Source organism: Hetaerina americana, unplaced genomic scaffold, assembly GCF_022747635.1.
Source record: "Hetaerina americana unplaced genomic scaffold, ioHetAmer1.1.p SCAF_76, whole genome shotgun sequence".
In the NCBI taxonomy this organism is placed as follows: domain Eukaryota; kingdom Metazoa; phylum Arthropoda; class Insecta; order Odonata; family Calopterygidae; genus Hetaerina; species Hetaerina americana.
The window spans coordinates 1,868,162-1,888,820 of NW_027287383.1; the positions used below are offsets into that span (position 1 = coordinate 1,868,162).

The following is a 20,659-nucleotide window of genomic DNA, read 5'->3' on the forward strand; positions in this document are numbered from 1 at the left end:
CAGGAGCGTATTTAGACTCTGATCACAATTTGGTAATTATGAGGTGTAGCATCTGATTCAAAGAGATAAGGCAGGGGAGATGGGTTAAGAAAAAGAATGTAAAAGCATGAACTGGATTGACAAAGGAGTAGTATCAGCAGGTAGTAGAAAAAATGAGTGAGGGAAAGGGGTAGAGTACCATCGAAAAAAATGGGGATATAGGAAAGGTTCAAAAGGTATAGGAATAATTAATAGGTAGAGGATAAGGAAAACATGGATTATGGATAAGATGATTAGAAAGATAGATGAGAGCAGGAAATTGAAGAATGTAAACAGAGTTTGGTGGAAGAAATTACAAAGAATTAAATAATGTATTGAGGTGTTCAACAAATCGAGAAAAAGATGGAAGATGCAATTTTAGGACATGAAAAGTTTACAGAGGAAGGGTGAACTTGGTGCGCCAAATGAGGAGGTTAAAACAATATCAGGTAATAAGAAGGGAAAATCTTTGTTAACAATTTAGGTATAAGTAAGGAAAAATACTAGTTGAACCAGAAAACATACTAGAGAAATGGAATGAATGTATAGAAGAACTCTATGGTAAAGAACTTAGGCTAACGAGGTTAGACATAGAGAATATGATGTAAATGAAGATAGCTTGGGTCCAGACCTACTCGATGGTGAGATAGAAAGGGCATTAAGGGAAATGAAATAGGGAGACAGGAAAAATGGATGTGTATTGATTGTTAGTGGGATGTTGAAGATTGTGATAGAATGGAGAATGTTAGGAAAGGAAGGGTCAGGAATAGGAAAGGAATTTTGGATGGAATGGAGGGAGGATTGAGGCTTATGTAGATGAATAGGGGCTTGTGATAGAGTAAGATGTTGGGTTGTAGCTTGTTAGGAGAGGCAAGAGAATCATTTGGTAGTTTGTGTCATCAAAAAACTACTTTAACTGGTAGATTACCTATAATAATAATATATTTATGCAGCAATGAATAACAATATGAAAAACATTAACTCATTTAAAATTAGTACATGAGAAATCTTTATTGATAAACTGTTGTCATGCTTGGGTTTTATCATTGAGGTGACACCAGCATAAAAAAATCACAGTTTTTCAAATTAAAGAAACATATAAAAGCTATAAATAAAAAGAAAATCTTGCATCTATTTTGAAGTAATTGAAATATAATGCATAATGTTAAAATTAAATATATAACTTTGCAGGGCTAACTTATAAAGAGCATGTGTATCAGTCTTAAGTTTTTCATTTCAGTTAATAGCCACTGTGGACAGTATTTCAGCTCGGACTCCAAAATCCTTTCTCCAATCAATACTATTTTTCTCGGGGAAAGGTTAACTGGTAATCTAAGTACCCAAAATATTTCTTAGCCCTAGTCATACACATACCAGAAATTATACAATCCAGTTGAAATATGATAAAAAATACATAAACTTTCAATTTACAAAGAAACCAAATGATATGACCTTGTAGCTTAAGTGTTTAAATAAAATTAAAATCTTTGATAATCATTTTCTGGGGCTTCTTAAGAATAATTACTCGCAGGAAAAACTCATTAAAAGCAAACCTTATTTACCTTAGAAGGTTTGACAGCAGTACTTTTAAACATTTTATGAATCATACAAAATTATATGGTGTCATCTACATCCATGTCCATTTCTTCCAGAAGGTTTCTTTCAGTTCTTAATACCATGCTGTCTTCTAAATCACTGTTCATTTCTTCCTGGAGATTTCTACAGCTTCTACTTCTTAACTGCATACACTGTTTATTCTGATGTGACCTCTTCAATGAAAGGTTTTGCCTATATATCTTCATTTCATTTTTCTCACCTTGTGGTAAATACCTTTCAATTTGATTTATACGCTGATTCAGATGTGCCAGTCTATAATGAAAAAGTCATATGAATGAAGAATACAATGTATCTTGCCACTGTCCTTTATTTACATACAACCGGTTTCAACGCTCAAGCGTCATCATCAGGTACAAATTAAACAAGTCGCAGTCGCATCCATTGTACCATCCATGATGATGCTTGAGCGTTGAAACCGGTTGTACGTAAATAAAGGACAGTGGAAAGATACATTGTATTCTTCATTTAATTAAAATAAATTTCCACAAGGTTGAGCTGGGAACAATTGAAGTCTTATGAATATTTTATATTACTGTTAATGGAATATGTCATTAAGGAAATATACTCTTCTGAAATTCAATATGAATTTTTAAAACTGATAACAAAAAGCTGGTTGAGTATTCCACCCAGGAGTTAAAGCATACATACTATGCTTGCTCAGTCATTTAATTCGGCGGTTGTGCAAAATCACTATTTTTCTATTTTTTACAATGGTGCACAGCACTAATTTCCTGATGAATGTCAGCAACTTTTATGTTTATTGTCAGTAAAAATCTTACCACAAAACAGATTTTACATTTGGCCGATTTCCAATTGTATTATCCATTTCAAATTACTACTGTAAACAAACGACAAGTGGTGTGGCCTTTCAAACACTTCAGCTCGAGACATGCCGCCCTAGTTTGTTTTTCAATGCAGAAAACATTCAGAAGGGGGACAGCAAGGTGAAGTGAAGGTGAAGGGGGGTCTTGTGAATTTTGATGCATTATCCAAATTTATGGTACATTCAAAAGAGATGGAGAAGCATTTTGGAAAGAAGAGGGCTGTATTTTTATTATGAAGTAAGGTTTCTTAAGAATATGATGGATTTTGTGAGTGCTGGGGAAGTAGGGGATGATAAGGTGGAGACTATCAAGGCAGCTGGCCAAATGTCACAACTGAAGGAAGCTAAAATATTGAAAATTTCATTGAATGTTACCCACAAGTTGGTTACAGAAAAATTGAACTGTTTGTGCACAGTAGGTTCTGCAAAACCAACCTTAAAATTGTGATTATCTAATGAAAGTCAATGTAAAGTGCTTTCCTTATTCTTCCAATAGTGTAGTCCAGACCATAAATGACGTTTTCATATTTCCCAATGTGGAGAAAAACCTTCATGAAAAGCATTTTCCATCATCAGGAGTAGGCGAACTAAACATGTTTCAACTTTCAATGGCTGTTGTTGACACAATACTGGAGTCAAATCTCATCAAATCGACCTCATCTTATCATTGTTGCATTTTATGGGTAACAAAACCTGGGTGTTCCACTTAAGACCAGACAGCAATCATGTGAATGGTGGCATTCCTCTTCACCATTGCAATGAAAATATAAATAAACACAGGCTGCTAGCAAAATCATGGCAACTCTGCTTTGGGATCTAAAGGGGGAATTTTTGGTTGACTTCATGGCTCCTAAGACCACAATAAACACAGACAGGTATTGTGAGACAAACAGCTTAAGTGGGTGATTCAGAACCAGAGAAGAGGAATGTTGAGCAAGGACCTTAAAGCTCTACCCACAACAATGCTCACCCTCATGTCACCAATGAAATCGTCACTCTCCTGCAACAGTTTGGATGGGAAATCATTATGCTATTATGGACTTGGCTCCCAATGACTACTTTTTTCTAAATTGAAAGAAATTTGGCTAAAAGGTGCTTCAGTGTCAATTATGAATTGAAAGATGAGGTCTGATACATCTTCAATAACATGGCAGCGAGCTGGTATGACATGTGCATAAAAAATGGTCCCAGTGCCTACAAAAATGCATCCACCAAATTGGTGATTGTGCTTAAAAATAAAGGAATGTTCAAGCTTTAAGATTATGCATCAATTATTGAAAATAAACATTTCTATTTCTAAAAAAGATTGTAGACCTTTCTTTAGGGATTAGCCTCATAAAATATTGTTTTTTGTAATAAGGTGTGTGAATAAACATTAAAATCATCCTTTATTGAACAGCCCTTGTGTATACCATCGAACTCTGACAAACAACTTTACAGTGAGTATTGTATAGACCTGGAACATTTTACCTTCCTTCATCCTTCCCCTTAAATCCTTCTATTTCATGACTAAAATCTCATAACTTAGCCCATTAATAGCAGTGATCATGCTAATGCATCAATGTTCAAACTCATTGAGAAATGTACACTTTCCTAAATCTTATCCAAATAAACATTGTAGTAGATCATAGTGGCTGAATGGTAATTCTTTGTTGTACAGATTAATGAAATACCATCATGAAGGTATTCTCTATTAACCTGCCACATTTATGGTGGAAAACAAATGCGCACTGTTGCAAATGAGAACTTATTCTCCAATTTCTCTATTTCATGGGTCCCCACGAGGAACAGCCATGTTAGATGGCGTGGCGAAACTGAGTCTCCAAAAGTATCAGTGAGGCTGCTTTTAAGTACAATGCGTTTAATGAGCATTGGTATATGTATAGGTTGTAAGAACACTTTTTGAGCATTCCCCTTTAGAATTATTCCAATCAGGCGTTTTACTTGGATTTTATTTGTGGTGTCCCCTTGTTATTTAATGGATGGGATGGAATATAAAATTAGCCAGCTGGGGAAATTAAAAAAGATTCAACCTTAATACTTACATTTTTCTTTTGTCATTAGTATGGATTACTGGAACAAATATGTTGAGGATGATTATGAAAGGGGCAGCAAAGACTGGATCCACAAAAAGTTCCCGCACCTCAGTAGAGAAGTTAATACCATTCAGATGAAATTTGAAAGCAGCTTTCCTATGTTTAGTCAGGCTATCTCCATATTCTTTCATCAGGAAAGAAGCTATTCCCTGAAATGATTAAACATAAATTAAATAGTTTTATAACAGCAAGCATTTTGTGACAACATTTTTAGTCCCAGAAACAAAACTCCTGGGAGTCTTCATGAATGGGAAAAACTGAAGTGGGAAGATTTTATTTTCATGGACAATAAAGATTAAGGGCTCAAAAGATATTTATGTAATACTTCTTTAATATTAAAAATGAAAAAAACATTATATACATACCGGGGGGCAATGCTAAAATTAGTATTTTTTAAGTTCAACAGATTCAGGCTTGAGGTCGTGGAAGTTCATCATAATGAAATAAGGACAATTTGCACTTTTCCACAGTTTATTTAACGTACGACGCGTTTCAACTCACAGAGTCATCATCAGGTACAAGACTTGTACCTGATGATGACTCTGTGAGTTGAAACGCGTCGTACGTTAAATAAACTGTGGAAAAGTGCAAATTGTCCTTATTTCATTAGTATTTTTTACAAAAGATCTGCTAGAATGACTTCATCTTACATCATGGATGCCGCTTTGGTATTTGTCTACAAAAACACACTTGTGTATCTGACCAAAAATAGGCGAGGGACTGTCTTGAGGACCTATTGCTGAGAAGCTATACCAATACAAGGACTGAGGACTTGAATAAGTGAAGGGTTAAAGGAAGAGCAAAACTAATGTGATGAGTGATATTGATTATGGGAATTTGAAAATGGGATGAGAATGACATAAAAAACTAAGCTTAAACATATAACAATGATGGGAATAGAGGGTGAAAGAAAATGAAAAGAGAAAATTTAGGATCACACTAAAACTATTACAGCAAATAACTTCCGTAGTGGATTCTCATTGAACCTCTTCTCCTTCAGATATACATTCTCTAATGGGACCCAATTAATATCTGAATGAAGAGCCAGAACCATGATATACCCTTTGGTGTGGTTCAAAGGGTCCAAATTAAATGTACATATATGACACAATCTGTACGCAAGATCTTTTTGCTAAAATACATGATTTCATTACCCAAACAAAACTACCATTATTGCAGAGGATTGCTTTTTGTTGGTAACTCTGGTTAAAATTAATATATGACTGACCCGAAGTTCCTCAAACATATGATTTTTCACTGTATTATCCAGATCATCATCATATAATATGCTCTGATAATAGATTGAAAGGGCTTCATACAGCATGGCTGCGAAATCTTCCATTCCCCATGACTGCACGACAGACATTGTTTCCTTCACAATACGGGTGAATCGCAAGATTGGCTAGAAACAAAATGTAAAAAAGTAAATTGATCATATGGATTAATAATTTACTAGAATATGACTCTGCATTTTGTGCCTAATCATGGAAAGCAAAGTATAATTTGATAGCTTTACCTCTTTATTGCAATGCATGAGTACAAAAATCACAGCTTCCCGAGATAGGACCTTTCTTTCAATTAATGACAAGTATGCAGCCATGAAATCTTCTTTCTCTTTTCCATTCAAATTATCTAAACCATCTATTAAATAGGAAGAAATAAATGACATTAGACATTTGCTGAATGTAAAGGTAATTCTTTAATAATTTATATGGTTATGCCAAGTTTTAAAAATATGTGCATAATATATGTTTAAGGAATAATGTGGCTACAATACTGTAAGGATGGGACTATTAAAAAAGTGTTAACATTGTGAGGTGAAATGACGATTGGACATAAGTGCAGTTCGGTGTTGATACACAACTTTGTAGAACTTCCCAGTAGTGTATGGATTGATGGATTGGGAGCAGGGGGGGGGGGGCAGTTTACCCTTACCTCCAAAGCTTGACCCCATACAAATCACAGAATAACTGACTTTTGAGATGGATAAAGGAAGGAGGGGGTTTATGTCTTAATCTAGCCAGACAGTTGTCTATGTAATTGGATAGTTGTCGATTTCTCACTTAAACTTCAGTTACTATCATTGAGTTATTGAAATTATATGCAACCACTCCCTAATAAAGTATAGGAAGTTTAATGAGTGGCTGTATGATGACAGCAAGAAGTTTTTTATGGGAAAGTTTTTAACAAACAGTTGACAAGAGAGAGTTGCATTACATTATCTTGATTTGCCCTCCAAATCTTATCATCCCTGGAACTAGGGCAATATAAGTTGATAAAACATAATTGATCCTTGCTCTATGATTGTTTCACAATACAAATCAATAAAATGTATTGGTCCCAGGACTTTACAAAGTGAAATATAGGATAAGTCAGAGAACAAACAATCAGCTGGTTCAGTGTCCCGAAGACTACAGACACTCTTCCAAACTATAATAACATTTATTGATCAGAAAATGCTTGAGGTATTTTCTAAATGTACCCTAGAAGGAGCAGTTTTATGCCTTGTGGTAGATAGTTGAAAATTTTGATGGCCATATGAAAGGGACTCTTATTATACATAGCAGAAGAATGGCAGAATAAATGTACATCAACACACTGTTGAGTATTATGCCCATGTACTTAAGCATTGTGGATTTGTTTTTCAAATTATCCTTAACATACATACATAAGTTATAAATATACAGACAAAGTAAAGTTAGAATTTTCAATTGTTAAACATAAGGTTTGCAAGTTTGCTATGGCAGTATTTTTGCTATATACGTAAAACATCTTTTTTGCAAGATAAAAACCGAATGGAGGCCAGGTGATGCTCAGTAGAAAATAATTCTGTAGCTCATATGTGACTGAAAGTTGCCATAGTAAACCATTTTTAATATATTTGAAATAAGAATACAATTTATGATAAACTTTGTGAAGAGGATTGTGGTCCACATTATGATCAATACATTATGATTATTCATATCCTTTTATTAATTAAATAATAATTGAATAATACTAATTATAATTTAACATAAGTGATTAATGTGCTTCAATTGAGGGATTTTCTCTATTTCATACTCCTATACAAAATAAATATTGCTCTCTAAACTTTGAAAATCTTGTATGGCTTTGCCATATTTTTTACCCTAGCTTTTTAATGAACCACTTGTCATGCATGTATATATGACCTTTTCTGACTATCCAAAAAAAGAAAAATTAAAAATCTTCAGAAATCACAGGAGTCATTACCTTTGACGAAAGTAAACATTTATTGAAAAATAATGTCCCTTTTGTGTGCACAATGGTACTCACAATTTGAGATTCCAATTGTACTTTTTTCTATGTAGACAAATTTACTGTTTAATAAAATCTAAAAGTCATCGTTAATGTGATGATATTACTACTGGGGCTATTCAATTCCATTCATTGTACAAGAAACCTGTTTGTTTGAGGCAGACTAAAAAATGTCCAATTTTTGTGCTGTTAAATCACAAGAATATGCTATGAAGAATTTTTTTCAGAAACTGTAGAGATGTGAAGAATGCAGGCTCTTGGAATTAGTTCCTCATGGTCTCCTCCAATTCTCCCTGCTTTTTAGGCCCAGTGATATACCTTGCTGGCAATATCCATCCTACTTGAATGATATCCTCAGGTACTTAAGGTCCAAGTGAAGGCTCTGTTCATTTGCCCAGGGGATGAGAAATGTAAATATGCCCCACTATTGGGGGTGGTTGTGGATTAGTCCATTGATATAAGGACTGTCCAGAAGTTAACTTACATTTTGAAATAAAATATGAGCCTAGTGATTGAACAAAGTTGTATTATTTACAATTGAAAGGTGCATTCTTAAACCATTTTTCTATTTGCCATTCAAATTTAGGCATTTTTCATAACAATACAAAAGCTTTTCCATTCTGTCTCTACAGAAACCTGCCCCCCTACATTTCAGCCATAATTTTATGCCAGCATACAATTATGCATCACTGTCAAAGTGCTTTGTAGCAAATGACGTCTAGCAAGAGATCAATAATCAAATAGGCCATTTTCACACATTTTTTTGGTGATTTTCATCATTAATTTATCTGTCACTGTGGTCCTTGTCGTGAACATTGGTGGGGCCATTTTGAAACTGAATGCAATGTAAAAATTCCCATTTTTTCAATGCTATGTATTAGACTACATATCTTTAATCTTCTTAGGACATGGGACACAGAATTTTTACCTTCATCCACTTCGGAAGAAATTACCATTACATCCTTATTGCAGCAACAAGTACCTGGAAATCCTTTAAAAATATCATCCAACAATACAAATATTGCCAAACATACTGTTGGGCAAAAAGAACTGCTGGTATTGAGATAATTTGTATCTAACTGGAAGTCAAACATCACAAATGGCAGGGAAAAAACAATGTAAAATGTGTAAATGTGATATGACATGGAATATTGCATTTAATTTCCACCCTCATTACGTAATCTACATTTCCCATATATCCCATCCAAATAAATCCACAATTTGAGCATTTCCTAGTCAGTAGACACCCTGATACAGAATAGACTAAGAATGAGTATGAGCATAAGTTTAGAAATCAATTGTTTTACCTTCTTTGCATGCCATGGCTGAGAAATATTTTACTATTTCTATTGAAACAGCTTTCCAACAATTTTCTGCCCATTCAGAACTTACCATCATATTGCGCAACATGAGTATGTGTTCAGAAAAACACATGATTGCCTGAAATAAGCACAATAAATATTCAATAAGTAACCTGTATCAGTACATAAGATGAGAAGTATGTTGTGAAAATACTTTTTTCAGTTCAAATTATGAAATTTATATGAATAATCCTAAAAAATAAACTTTTTTGTGTTATTAATAACATTTAACACAACTAAAATACATACATAATGCATATTAGACAAAGATGCTGTAGTGCCTTATGAGGTTGGCTACATGGGAGCTTTTTTAGAACAAACATTTCTCTCATGCTATACTTGCTGTAAAGTGAGAGAAATGTTGAGCCAGAGATTTTTTCGTACAATTCCAGCCTTAAAACCCACCATAGCATCATTGTGAAAGCCTAGGAACGTTTACAAAGTGACAATTGATTCAAGAACACTCCCAAGAAAAGAGGTGAAACTCTTCACAAAAGCTTAAAGTAACCATATAACATTGGTTAAATATCTGTTATGAAAATAATTGTTTGTGACCTGAGGTATGACCATGAAAATAATGAATAGAATGAAATATATGTGAATACTAATATTATTTAGAAAAAATTAGGATATTTCAGAAATTGGTTAACCTACTATGCACTAGGAATTTTGGCTATAGTGTGTGAATAAATGGAGTTAATTTGTAAAAGAAAAATTACGTCAATTTATAAATTAGTAATTAAAATATCAATTTTTATTTAGAAAAGTGGAACTAATACAAGCTTATTTGGTGATGACAGTCCATGAATTAATACATTTGTAGTAGCATTAATATTTAGGGGAGGCGATTGACAGCTAAGGTCATTTGCATCAATAGGGATGGACAGGAAATGATGACGGGTGGAAAGAACTCCGGCGTCTGCATAAGCCTACTCTTATCGAAAGGTGCCAAGAGTCCGAAGCTAAATGTCCCAATTGATGAATGGCATTCTCACTCAAAGTGCATTCTACAAAGCACCTAAAGTAGGTATTGAGATACCACTGAAAAATATTTGTCGCCACCAGGATTTGAACCTGGGTCCCGGGCCCTCTGGTTGGGAAGCCAGTATGATAGCCACCGCAACATCTCGATCCCCATTAATATATTATCAAATGTTATACCATTTTGAATGAAATTCTAGCAACATGATTAATTGACACACATGCATCAAACAAAACTGATACTATGGGTACCATAACTGAATGGGTGCCATAAATATAGGTGGCGGAGAGAAAGATCCACATACTTTGGGTGAATTTCAAATGGTGTTAGTGCTATATGAGTTCTACCAAAACCTATCAAACTGACCTTTGGGTAAAATAATGTGTGTTTGAAAGAGATACATGCACTACTTACAGAATGTTTAACTGAGGGTTTAAATTTTCCACGAAGAACTTGTCTGCCGACTGAAATGAATTCTTCTGTGTGGACTTTGAATATTTCGTCATCACTGTTATTAACTCCCTCCTTCATAATAACTGCATGGAGAATTTTGAAGCTGTACTTCATTGCCTAATTAAAAAAGATGTTTAAAATTCATTATTGGGGCTATAATTTAATATTAAACCTATAACAGAATACCCTGGGTAAATACATAGGACTAAGGCAAAAACATATTATATACATCTTTAGCATATATATTGTGTAAAAGAGTTATAATTATTATTTATTTATCACACAGGTAATGCATGCAATTACTGCTTGCATGCTGAAAACAAGCCCTCTTTCTATCCCATCTAATTTTGTCAATTACGCAAACAAAATAGTACAAATATATCCAAAACTCTTCCACATCACTAAGCATGTTGAGCAGAGCAAAGTGTAAATACTGTCAAAGATAATGAAGGGAACTAGGTGGCGGTTCAAGTGATGATTGCACCCTACCCCTTGCATAAAAGCAAACAACACCTTGATAATAACCAAAAACCTCAAATAGTAGATGGGAAAATACAAAACACATATGTTAAACATAACAGTTTCAGGTTTAACTTTGTGGAATTCCTTCATGATGAGGGTGAATAAGAAACTTTACAGTTCCACAATAAAATTACAATTGTGGAATTGTGAAGTTTCTTTTTTACTCTATACATTTATGTTTTTGAAAAGGAATATTGCATTTTGGAAAATGGAATTTACAAGACTTGCAAATAAAAGAGCAGAAGTTTTCAAGGAATACAAGTGATTAGCATTTGGTATAGTTATGCTGACTTAAAAAGAGAAATAAAGATCAGGGAGTAAAAGAAATAAACAATTATATTCACGTTGGTGAAAATAAGACTAGAACTATTAAAATGGTGGCTATAGCAATATGCAACATTTTGAAACCTTTCATAGGGAAATGGGACTGATAAACAAATAGTTTATGCATTAGAGAGATGCAGTAATCCTGTGGATGTAAGGATAAGATGTACTAATAACTGTCACTCACTCTCCCCGTGACAACATTACTGACCAGGAGAAAGTGAAATACTCGGAAAATTTGACATTTTGTTCTCAGTTTGATTAAGAATCAGGTATATTTATTAATTATTGGTGACATAAATGGGAGATCTGGAAAATGAGAACAGAGCAATAATGAGAAAATACAGAGGGGGAACCTCAAAATAATGAAAAAAGGTTGTGAGAATTTTTTCAACAATAGGACTTGAAAATTTGGAATAGATCCTGTTAAAAAAAATTAGAATACACTTGGATACATTCTAAACGACTTGTATAAAATCAAAAGAAATCAATAAAAGATTATATATAGTAAACACACAAAGAAACAAATTAAGAAATGTTAAAGTTTATTGAGCAGCTGAATGTGACTATGACTACTTTTTACTTCAAACAAATAAACGTTTAATGGAAATAAATACACTTTAAGATTATAAATTGATGAAGGATGAGCCAATGTATCAGTATGAATACTTATATTAATGTGAAAATTCTACTGGTAACTTTTTCACGAAGAAACTCTTTGACAGAGTGATACAATTTCATTTGCAGGAACATGTATAATTTTTCCTAAATAAAGAAGAACCACTGGCCACTGCTGAACTCTTAAGCCAGAGAGTGGGTGCACACAAAACCATTCAAAAGTTAGTTGACCAATGAAGAAAACATTAATGAAATGATACTAAAATTGTATACGATTAATTTGGACACTTCTAAATGCTCTCCGCAATCAAAACTTTATCCTATGCCTCACCTGTACAGGAACAGTGTCAATTCCCTTCATTGTTCCATGACTAAGTGCAAATAACTCATCCAAGTCAATACATTCTTCCAGAGAAACATGGCAACTTAAGGCCCAGAGGAGAGAACAGTAATTATCAACAGCAAACAATAAATTAACTTCTTCCTGTCCTTCCAAATCCGGAGATAAGGGTGTTTGATTCTTCTGAAATAAAACATAACAAAAACAGCATCAATTACAATTTCAACTTAAATTTATAATCATAGATATATTATAAAAGTTGGACTGACAAAATTGTACATTGGATACACAGGAAGGCAAACCCAGAACTCCTTTTGCACTAATATTCTATTGGACTTTTGCCATTAAGAAATGCAGCTTTAAGATTGCAATTTTTTAAACAAATCATCCTAACCAAATTTAAAGTTGGTGAAAATTGTGGACAGCAATAATTGACAGAGCCTTTCTTGCATTTAAATAGAATTGAAACTATTGTTTTGAAAAAATTGATTAAGTTGTGGCTCAAGCACTATAGTGTGGGTGACATATTTTGGAGTAAAACCAATTACAAATATTGGCAAAATAAACAAAAATCTGTATGAAAGGATATAATACAGAAATGAAAATGAATCAAATTTCACCAGTCAGAAGCATGACCAAGAGGCCTTTACATGCAAAGAAATTATGAAATACAACAAGTTATTAAGGCTGAATGAATTAGATCGCTATATTTTACATGCATTTTCCTGAAAAATTTTAATTATTCATTCATTTTAAAATTCCACATGAGCAGGTTTTTGCAATTAAAGATATTCGTACAAGTGAGGTTTGAACATGTATTTTACACCCTCTGCTTTGACAACAAGGAACAAAGTTTACGAAGCTGAAATCATTGTTGTGAGAAGGGTTGTAAAATAACAAGTTTTAATGCACATAACAGTAAAGAACTTACCTCAGAACAAACCAAACAGTAACATTTCATTGTGTCCCTCCACTTTTCGATGATTTCATTTAAGACTGGCTGGAGAACAAACAAGTCAAACATTCTGTTGCCTTCACAAAAATAAGCCAATACTTTGGCAAATGTAATATACACTTTGAAATCTACACTTGTTTCCAGAAGTTTCTTAAAGACTTCACCAAAGCATTTGATGTCCTTCAAAGAGAGAATATTACAAAATAAATTTAGGTTAGTTTCAGTTTCTAGGCAAAAATATCTAGAGCAAAATTAAATTTCAGGAGTTGAAAATTTGTCTGAAGCAAAACCAACCCATTAACTATAAAAAAAACACTTGTTGTGTGCCTGAACAATTAAAGCAAATAAATGTGGAGTATTGGGTGGATTATTGCAGGCTTGCTTGAGTATTTTTTTAAAAAATTGCATATTACAAGAAACTGTGTGAGAGGGTAGTTATTTCAGTGATTAGAACTAAATATTTAAGAGGTAAGCAAAACCTTGTTTATCGGTTATATTGAATTGAAAATATCTCAAAATAAAAAAAAATCCTTAAATTGTGCCAGAACTTTGATTTTAATAGCAAACAGTTAATTTTAGTAAAGTTTATCAAATTCATCTATTTTTAAAGGATTGTGGAGTCACATTTAATATGATTATATTGTCCCCAATTCTGAACTTACAATTAGGGATTGGGAAAGTTTGTTCGTATTCTTTAGTGGAATATCAACTAATACTTAGCAGATATGGATGAAACAAGAGAAAGCGCTACAAACACTGAACTGTTACGAATAGCAAATAATTAAGGAAGATTTAAAGGTGTAATGACTCACTACCTGGCTCAACATGTTAAATATTATATCACTATTTATTTGAAAATAAACAGGTTGTACATATGGGCAGTGATCATATTTGCTAAAGAGGCTGGTGAAAAGCCCTTTTAAACTAGCTCCAATGGGATGGAATTGGTGAATTAGTAAGGTTATTGAAACAGTGTATCACATTTTAGTGGGGTTGGGGTAGGTTAATGTTCACACTTGGTTGGATGATGATGCTTGAAATATCAAGGCATTTCTTTCTGGATTCAGCCTGAAACTTTATAAATACGTACATATTTAAATCACATTGACTCGGCAGCATGGTTGATTATTGTTTTTACTTTAATACTTGCATAGCTTGGATGACCCAAGCCCTTGCTGTAGATATTTGGATAACCATATTTTGTTTCTCACATCTATTTATTTCAATACATACAACCTAAATTCACAAAATAAAGTTCACTTTAGCATACTAGTTCTAGAGTTAAATATTTTTTTTTTAAAAAAAAGCACTTGGTTAATATTTACATCCATACACATGTGTGAAAACAGCAAAGAACATTTTTTCATCCAAACAAATAGACCTTAAACCAGTGAATATTTTACCTAATTTAAAAAATACAGGCAAATATGTATAAGTGAGACCTAAAATACTGGGTAGTAACCTTTGTTCAATTCTTGAACAGTTGAAAGTACCTAAAAAAATTGAAACGTCTTTTCAGTGATTACTAAGTGAAACATTAATATGTATCTAAACCATTAGTATACATTGTACAGAATACAAAAGAGTAACCCAAAAGTAATGAAAACATTATGGGTAACAAATAAGATAATATTATGCCAAATCAATAGTTAAAACTTACTAGTATACATTGATCTATTCCCTAAAAGAAAATACGCCCATTGCTTTGGAAGATGTGAACCTTACTTTATATTTACATTGAAATGTGGAATAATAATTTTTTCTATTATTCTTTTAGATGAACCTCAATGGTTTTGCTTCATTATCAATCGATGAAAAGATCTCAGTAAAAACAGAATGATTACACTGACAAAACCACAAATACTACTGCATTTATTATGAAATTCAAGCCTCAAATTTAGCATTTTTTTGTTTATTTCCTTTCTCATTGTATCAATAAAAGTTCAGAAATGAAGTAAAATAAACACTTAATTTTGTTCAAAACTAACCTACCTGTTAAGCTATCATTTATCACTTTCCTTCACTTATTTTTAACAAATTGCCATTGAATAATAAAGAATAAACCCAATGTAAAAAGGTTTAAAACTGAACTTAAGGAGCTACCATTATTCACGTGCTAGTATAATGTAGATGAGTTTATAAGTAGTAACATGTGATCTACATCTACATAATACCCCGCAAGCCGCCGCAAGGGCGTGTGGCGGGGGGTGTTAGGTCACCAACCGTAAAAAAGAAAAATACCACATGCAAAAAAAAAAACACGGAAAATTACACCCACAGCAGCGCACACACTCATGCAAAAATCCCTTCATCCAATACTCATGCAAACACATATACCGCAAAACAACTAAAAAACTGCACCCCATGATGCAGCACGAAAGACATTCTACAACACGGAAGCCAGGACACAACAAGCAAGAAATTGAAACATCACTACCACATGAAAATGCACCACGAAACACTCGACCCCCAAAGAGTCTCTAATTGGCAGGGAATGCGACCCAACGTTGCAGGTAGCAGGAATTTGCCCCCGCGGAGAGGGACGAGGGATTGAAAGGGAAACTTAAAAACAGATGAACAGAACATGAATGAGGTCATTCGGAAAGAATGGGTTATTATAGCAAAACACATAAGGTTAGTGGAAGAGCATGCATTTAAATACAACTAATTATTTTTTAGGCGCTGAGGGTGGCAAGTGGAATTTTTGCTATCTATAACCCTGCAGTTGCTATCCCGTATTGTCCGTGGGAAGAAGGAGTCCTTGAGTCGGCTAGTTCTGGCATCTATTTCCCGAATTTTATATGCATGATCCAAGCGACTAATGTATGTAGGAGTACGAATAATTTGCGAGACCTCGGTGCTGAAACATGCGGATCTAAATTTATTTAATAATTTCAATCTTGCATTGAATCGTCTCTCAGCCAATGATTCCCACCCCAAATCCATGAGCATTTCGGTGACGCTTTGCGTTTTATCGTAGGAATTTTTTACAAAACGGGCTGCCCGGCGTTGAACCTTCTCAATTTCCCGAATGAGACCTTTTTCACTCGGATCCCACACGCTGCATGCGTATTCTAAATGAGGCCTTACAAGAGCGTGGTAACAACGTTCCTTGACCTTCGAGTCACTTTTGCCGACAATGCGTCTAATGAATCCCAATTTTTTATATGCTTGACCGCAGACTTTACGTATGTGAGTCCCCCAAGTTAAGTCTTTTGTGAATGTGACACCTAGGTATTTCACCGTATCAACTACTGCTAGGTCACCTCCAGCTAATTTGTAAGCAAATCCCGTTGATCTTTTAAAGAAATTTACCACTGAACATTTATTATAATTTAGAGTCAATCCCCAGTTAGAACACCATTTAGTAATGCAATCTAAATCCTGCTCTAGAATAAAACGATCCTCATCCCCAGATATCTCCCGATAGATCACCGTGTCATCCGCGAACATCCTAATTTTACTTTTCACTTCGCGGTTCAAATCGTTAACAAAAATCAAGAAAAGCAACGGCCCGATCACACTTCCCTGAGGTACCCCCGACGTGACTCGAACGCTGTCGGAACTAGCGCCATCAAGGACTACCCTCTGTTCCCGCTCCGAAAGAAAATCTTTAACCCAACTTATGGTGCCCTTATTTATACCCGCGACCTTTAATTTATGAATGAGTTTACCATGTGGGACCTTATCAAATGCCTTTTGAAAATCTAAGAAGATGGCATCCACTTGCCTACCTCTCTGATTATCAGCTGTGTTACATTTAAGGGTATGCAAGTAGTGTTTCTGAGTATTTCTCTGAATTTTATATAGATTCAACAGCTATATTTAATTGACATGTGAATTTTCATTTGTTGCTCTTTTTCTAATTTCTGTATATTCTTTATGACCATGTTCAATGTCACATACCCCACCATTAGAGCAATAATAAATAAAGAAAAGCATCTTATGCAGTGAAAGTCATTAATCATAAGGACTTCTAAGCCTGCACTTCCATGTAAGTATGCCCATTGTAATTAGGACCTTCTTTGACTCCATACACAAATAAAAAAAAAAAATTCCTTAGTTCAAATTTCTGATAATTTTGCTTTCTTTATTTTGGTCAAATTCTTTGGTTATTGAACAACCCAAGAAAGCTCTGGGACACAAGACGGCTGCCGACGTTGGAATTCCAAGCTAATCTGGGAATGCAGCTTGAGCAGAATCAAAGGAACATAGGGCAGAGGCCAGAAGAGTATTTCATGAAAAAAGATGAATCAAAATCCTCAACATCTAGCAAGGCAGGCAAAATCTAGTCAGAATTAACAACATTGACCGGTCAGATTGCATCTGTAATAGAGTCAGTTTTAGGCTTTGATGATGAAAATAATTATCAAATATTGAAGTTTGAATGGAGGGCGTTAAATAATGCAGATAGAGGAGGTTCTTAATGATAGCAGGAAGGAAGACATTAAGCTGGGAATCCATGATAGCCTAATACTCCCTAGAGTGCTCTGTCCTTGATGTGGTCACAGTGAACAATCATATCAATATCCTGTATTTCAGTCAGGTAAGGAAGAGTCATTCAGTTCAATCAGTTTGCTATATTATTATCAGATTATTATAATACATACTATAACAATAGTGGTCACAAAAACAATTGAAATAATATCAAAATTAAAGGAGGCCCAGTTATAGGAGTTTAGGAACTACCGTATTTTCCTATCGATAACATGCATGTTATCTACACAAAAATGTTCATAGGATCAAAAGAAATAACGATGCACAATATGTAAAATGAAAACTGAAAAAATCCAAAAATTTACATACCTATGCACACAATACTTTAAAGAAGAGTCTCGCAAAAATAAATTAGTCTGGAAGCATGCCTTTCTAATTGCATTCTATTGATCACAGATCTGCTAATGTAACAGTTATTTCATCTAAAAAATCCATGAAAAAAAGGGCGCACGGTATCTATACAAATTCATGATAACTACCAAGTTCTGGATGCGCATTATACATAAGGTGCGTGTTATCGATCTAAAAATGGATTCTAAAGCTGCTTTCAATATAACAAACAGCCTCAAAACAAAAGTTTTCCAGGCCACCTTCTAAATCTATTTTTAATATTAAACTAGTATTTATCTATGGTGGTCACCAATTTTTCCTTAGAAATTGTTGTTGTTGATGAATAAGTGTTGTAAGAATACGGAAAGAGACATTGTTGTAATGGGATCTGAAAAAGAGGAATAAAACTAATGGGTTTAGAAAGTGACCTAGGAAATAATTCAGAATAGCTATCCTACACTATGGTATTGAGCAGAATTAAATTAAAACTACATTACCTCACTCCTTTTACATTCCTGAGGATCCAACAGTAAACATATTGACAATAGATCAATAATTTTATTTTTTTCAGGGAGAAATTTTCTCATTATTCTAGGAAGATATTCCAATATATATGCTGAAACTTTGGAAATTTGGGCTTGTCTCTGGGAAAGTGTCTGTGGATAAAATATACATATGAACAATGAAAATTAATTCAATATTAAAAACCATGCTGAAATATTTGACAGCTTCTTTCCATCTCTTATCATTAAAATCATTACACAGGCTATTAATGAGCCCAATAACAGGAATTTTTTGGTTTCACTAGTTCCATAGCTACTGCATAGGCTCGAATTTAAGATTACACAAAATATTGGATAATTTCAGCTTTTGAAGAGTTATATTAGGTAAAAAAAATTCTGATACACAGGAATGGTATGTACATATGCAAATAATGTGCTATGGAGAATTCAATGTAATTTACAACCAATTTTACATGAATATAGCCATACGTACTCACAATCATTTAGAGTTACTTTTTTGTAAAATTAATATCTTTATTGGATATTAGGACCGAGCATTAATGAAATTAAAACATTAAAATGTTATCCTGTGATAATAGGGATATGGAATCACATTCCCATAAATTTTACTGTGATTATGTATTTCACTTTCAAGTATCTCTGTATCCAGAAGTCTCTAAAAATAGTGCTTGAAATGTCATTTTTCCTTTTCCATTGGAATCTTCCCCTTTCCTCATCTACATCAGAGTCCTCAATATAACATCATTATTAGACCCATTCAGTTCAACTCATAAACATGGGAGACCATTTAAACTCTGTAATTGTCCTAATATGATCATATTCCAGCATATCACTTGAAAATATTTGAAAATCATACACCAATATGGATATCAGGCCCTTATGTATCCTTTTTTGTAAGAGTGCCTTGAAATAACTTTGGTTTTCCTTACTCTCGTTTCATATGTCTGATACAAATAGAAAATATATCTGCACAGAAAATATTATCCCCCAGTAGGTTTGGGATAGTACAAACCAGGGTGATCTCAATAGTTCTCAGCCTGATTATGAAAATTACAAGTCATGTTTCCAAAAATGTTTTATTTTCAACATTAATACATACATTCATCCACTGGTGTTCCATAGCCATTATCCTGTCTCCTCAGAGCTTCCAGAAATACTGCAAAGAACTCACTCGTCTACAACCGCAATTGCTTCTTGAATTGATGAAAAACGTTTATCAGCAAGGAAACTCTGAGTTTTTGGAAGAGGTGGAAATTCAAATGAGCCAAATCCAGGGAAAAAGGTGGATGTTCCAGGACTTTGTAGTGGGAATTTCTCCATTTTCCCATCATCAGGACATTTTTTGTTGCCAGTAGTAGTATTCTGATGGAAACTGGTTTTTTTCTCTGCAAGCCTGGTCGGCTCCCATGAATTTTTGCATCCAGTTTCGTCAGAAGGCCAGAACCATACTCCCGAGTTATAATTTTACCTTTTTCATGATAGCTGATCAACAGAATTCCTTTAGCATCCCAAAAAACTGATTCCGGGACTTTTCCTGCCAATGGCACTGTCTTCTCTTTTTTCAGAACCGACCTTGCACTGCATGGTTCGTAGTTTTGATTCTGGCGTGTAATGGAAAATCCATGTTACATCCATTATCTCATATTGAAGAGGAAATCATCCTCTTTTTTACAAAGCATGCCAAACACTGTTAATGGCTTGCTATATCACGTGGTGTTCAATCACAGTTGTGCCAACATAAGAGAAAAAAATAATGGGAATAGAGATGGCATCTTTGGGCGAGGTTGAGAACTTTCCAGACCACCCTAGTATATAACTATGAATCATATTTCCTGAGAGAAAATTATGAGTTTCCTAAATGCAAAATTCTATTTTCTGGTTGAAAAGGCATTACAAAAACACTAAATACATACTTGTATCTTG

General features: G+C 34.0%; 1 protein-coding gene across 3 annotated transcripts; it reads right to left on the bottom strand.

The window, feature by feature from the left end:
- Positions 1-1,060: 1,060 nt before the first annotated feature.
- LOC139697414 (uncharacterized) lies at positions 1,061-20,409 on the bottom strand. 3 transcript variants are annotated; one of them, XM_071596105.1, is made up of 10 exons: positions 20,205-20,409; positions 18,710-18,868; positions 13,362-13,565; positions 12,422-12,613; positions 10,588-10,743; positions 9,138-9,270; positions 6,071-6,195; positions 5,783-5,956; positions 4,504-4,703; positions 1,061-1,887 (listed from the first exon to the last, which is right to left on the bottom strand). In XM_071596105.1, the coding sequence occupies exons 1-10, from the start codon at positions 20,211-20,213 to the stop codon at positions 1,632-1,634; spliced, it is 1,608 nt and encodes a 535-aa protein (XP_071452206.1). In that variant the 5' UTR covers positions 20,214-20,409; the 3' UTR covers positions 1,061-1,631. The 3 variants fall into 3 exon arrangements, with proteins under 3 accessions (XP_071452206.1, XP_071452205.1, XP_071452209.1); XM_071596104.1 differs by having other exon boundaries at positions 19,836-20,409; XM_071596108.1 differs by having other exon boundaries at positions 1,817-1,868; positions 19,836-20,409.
- Positions 20,410-20,659: the final 250 nt, after the last annotated feature.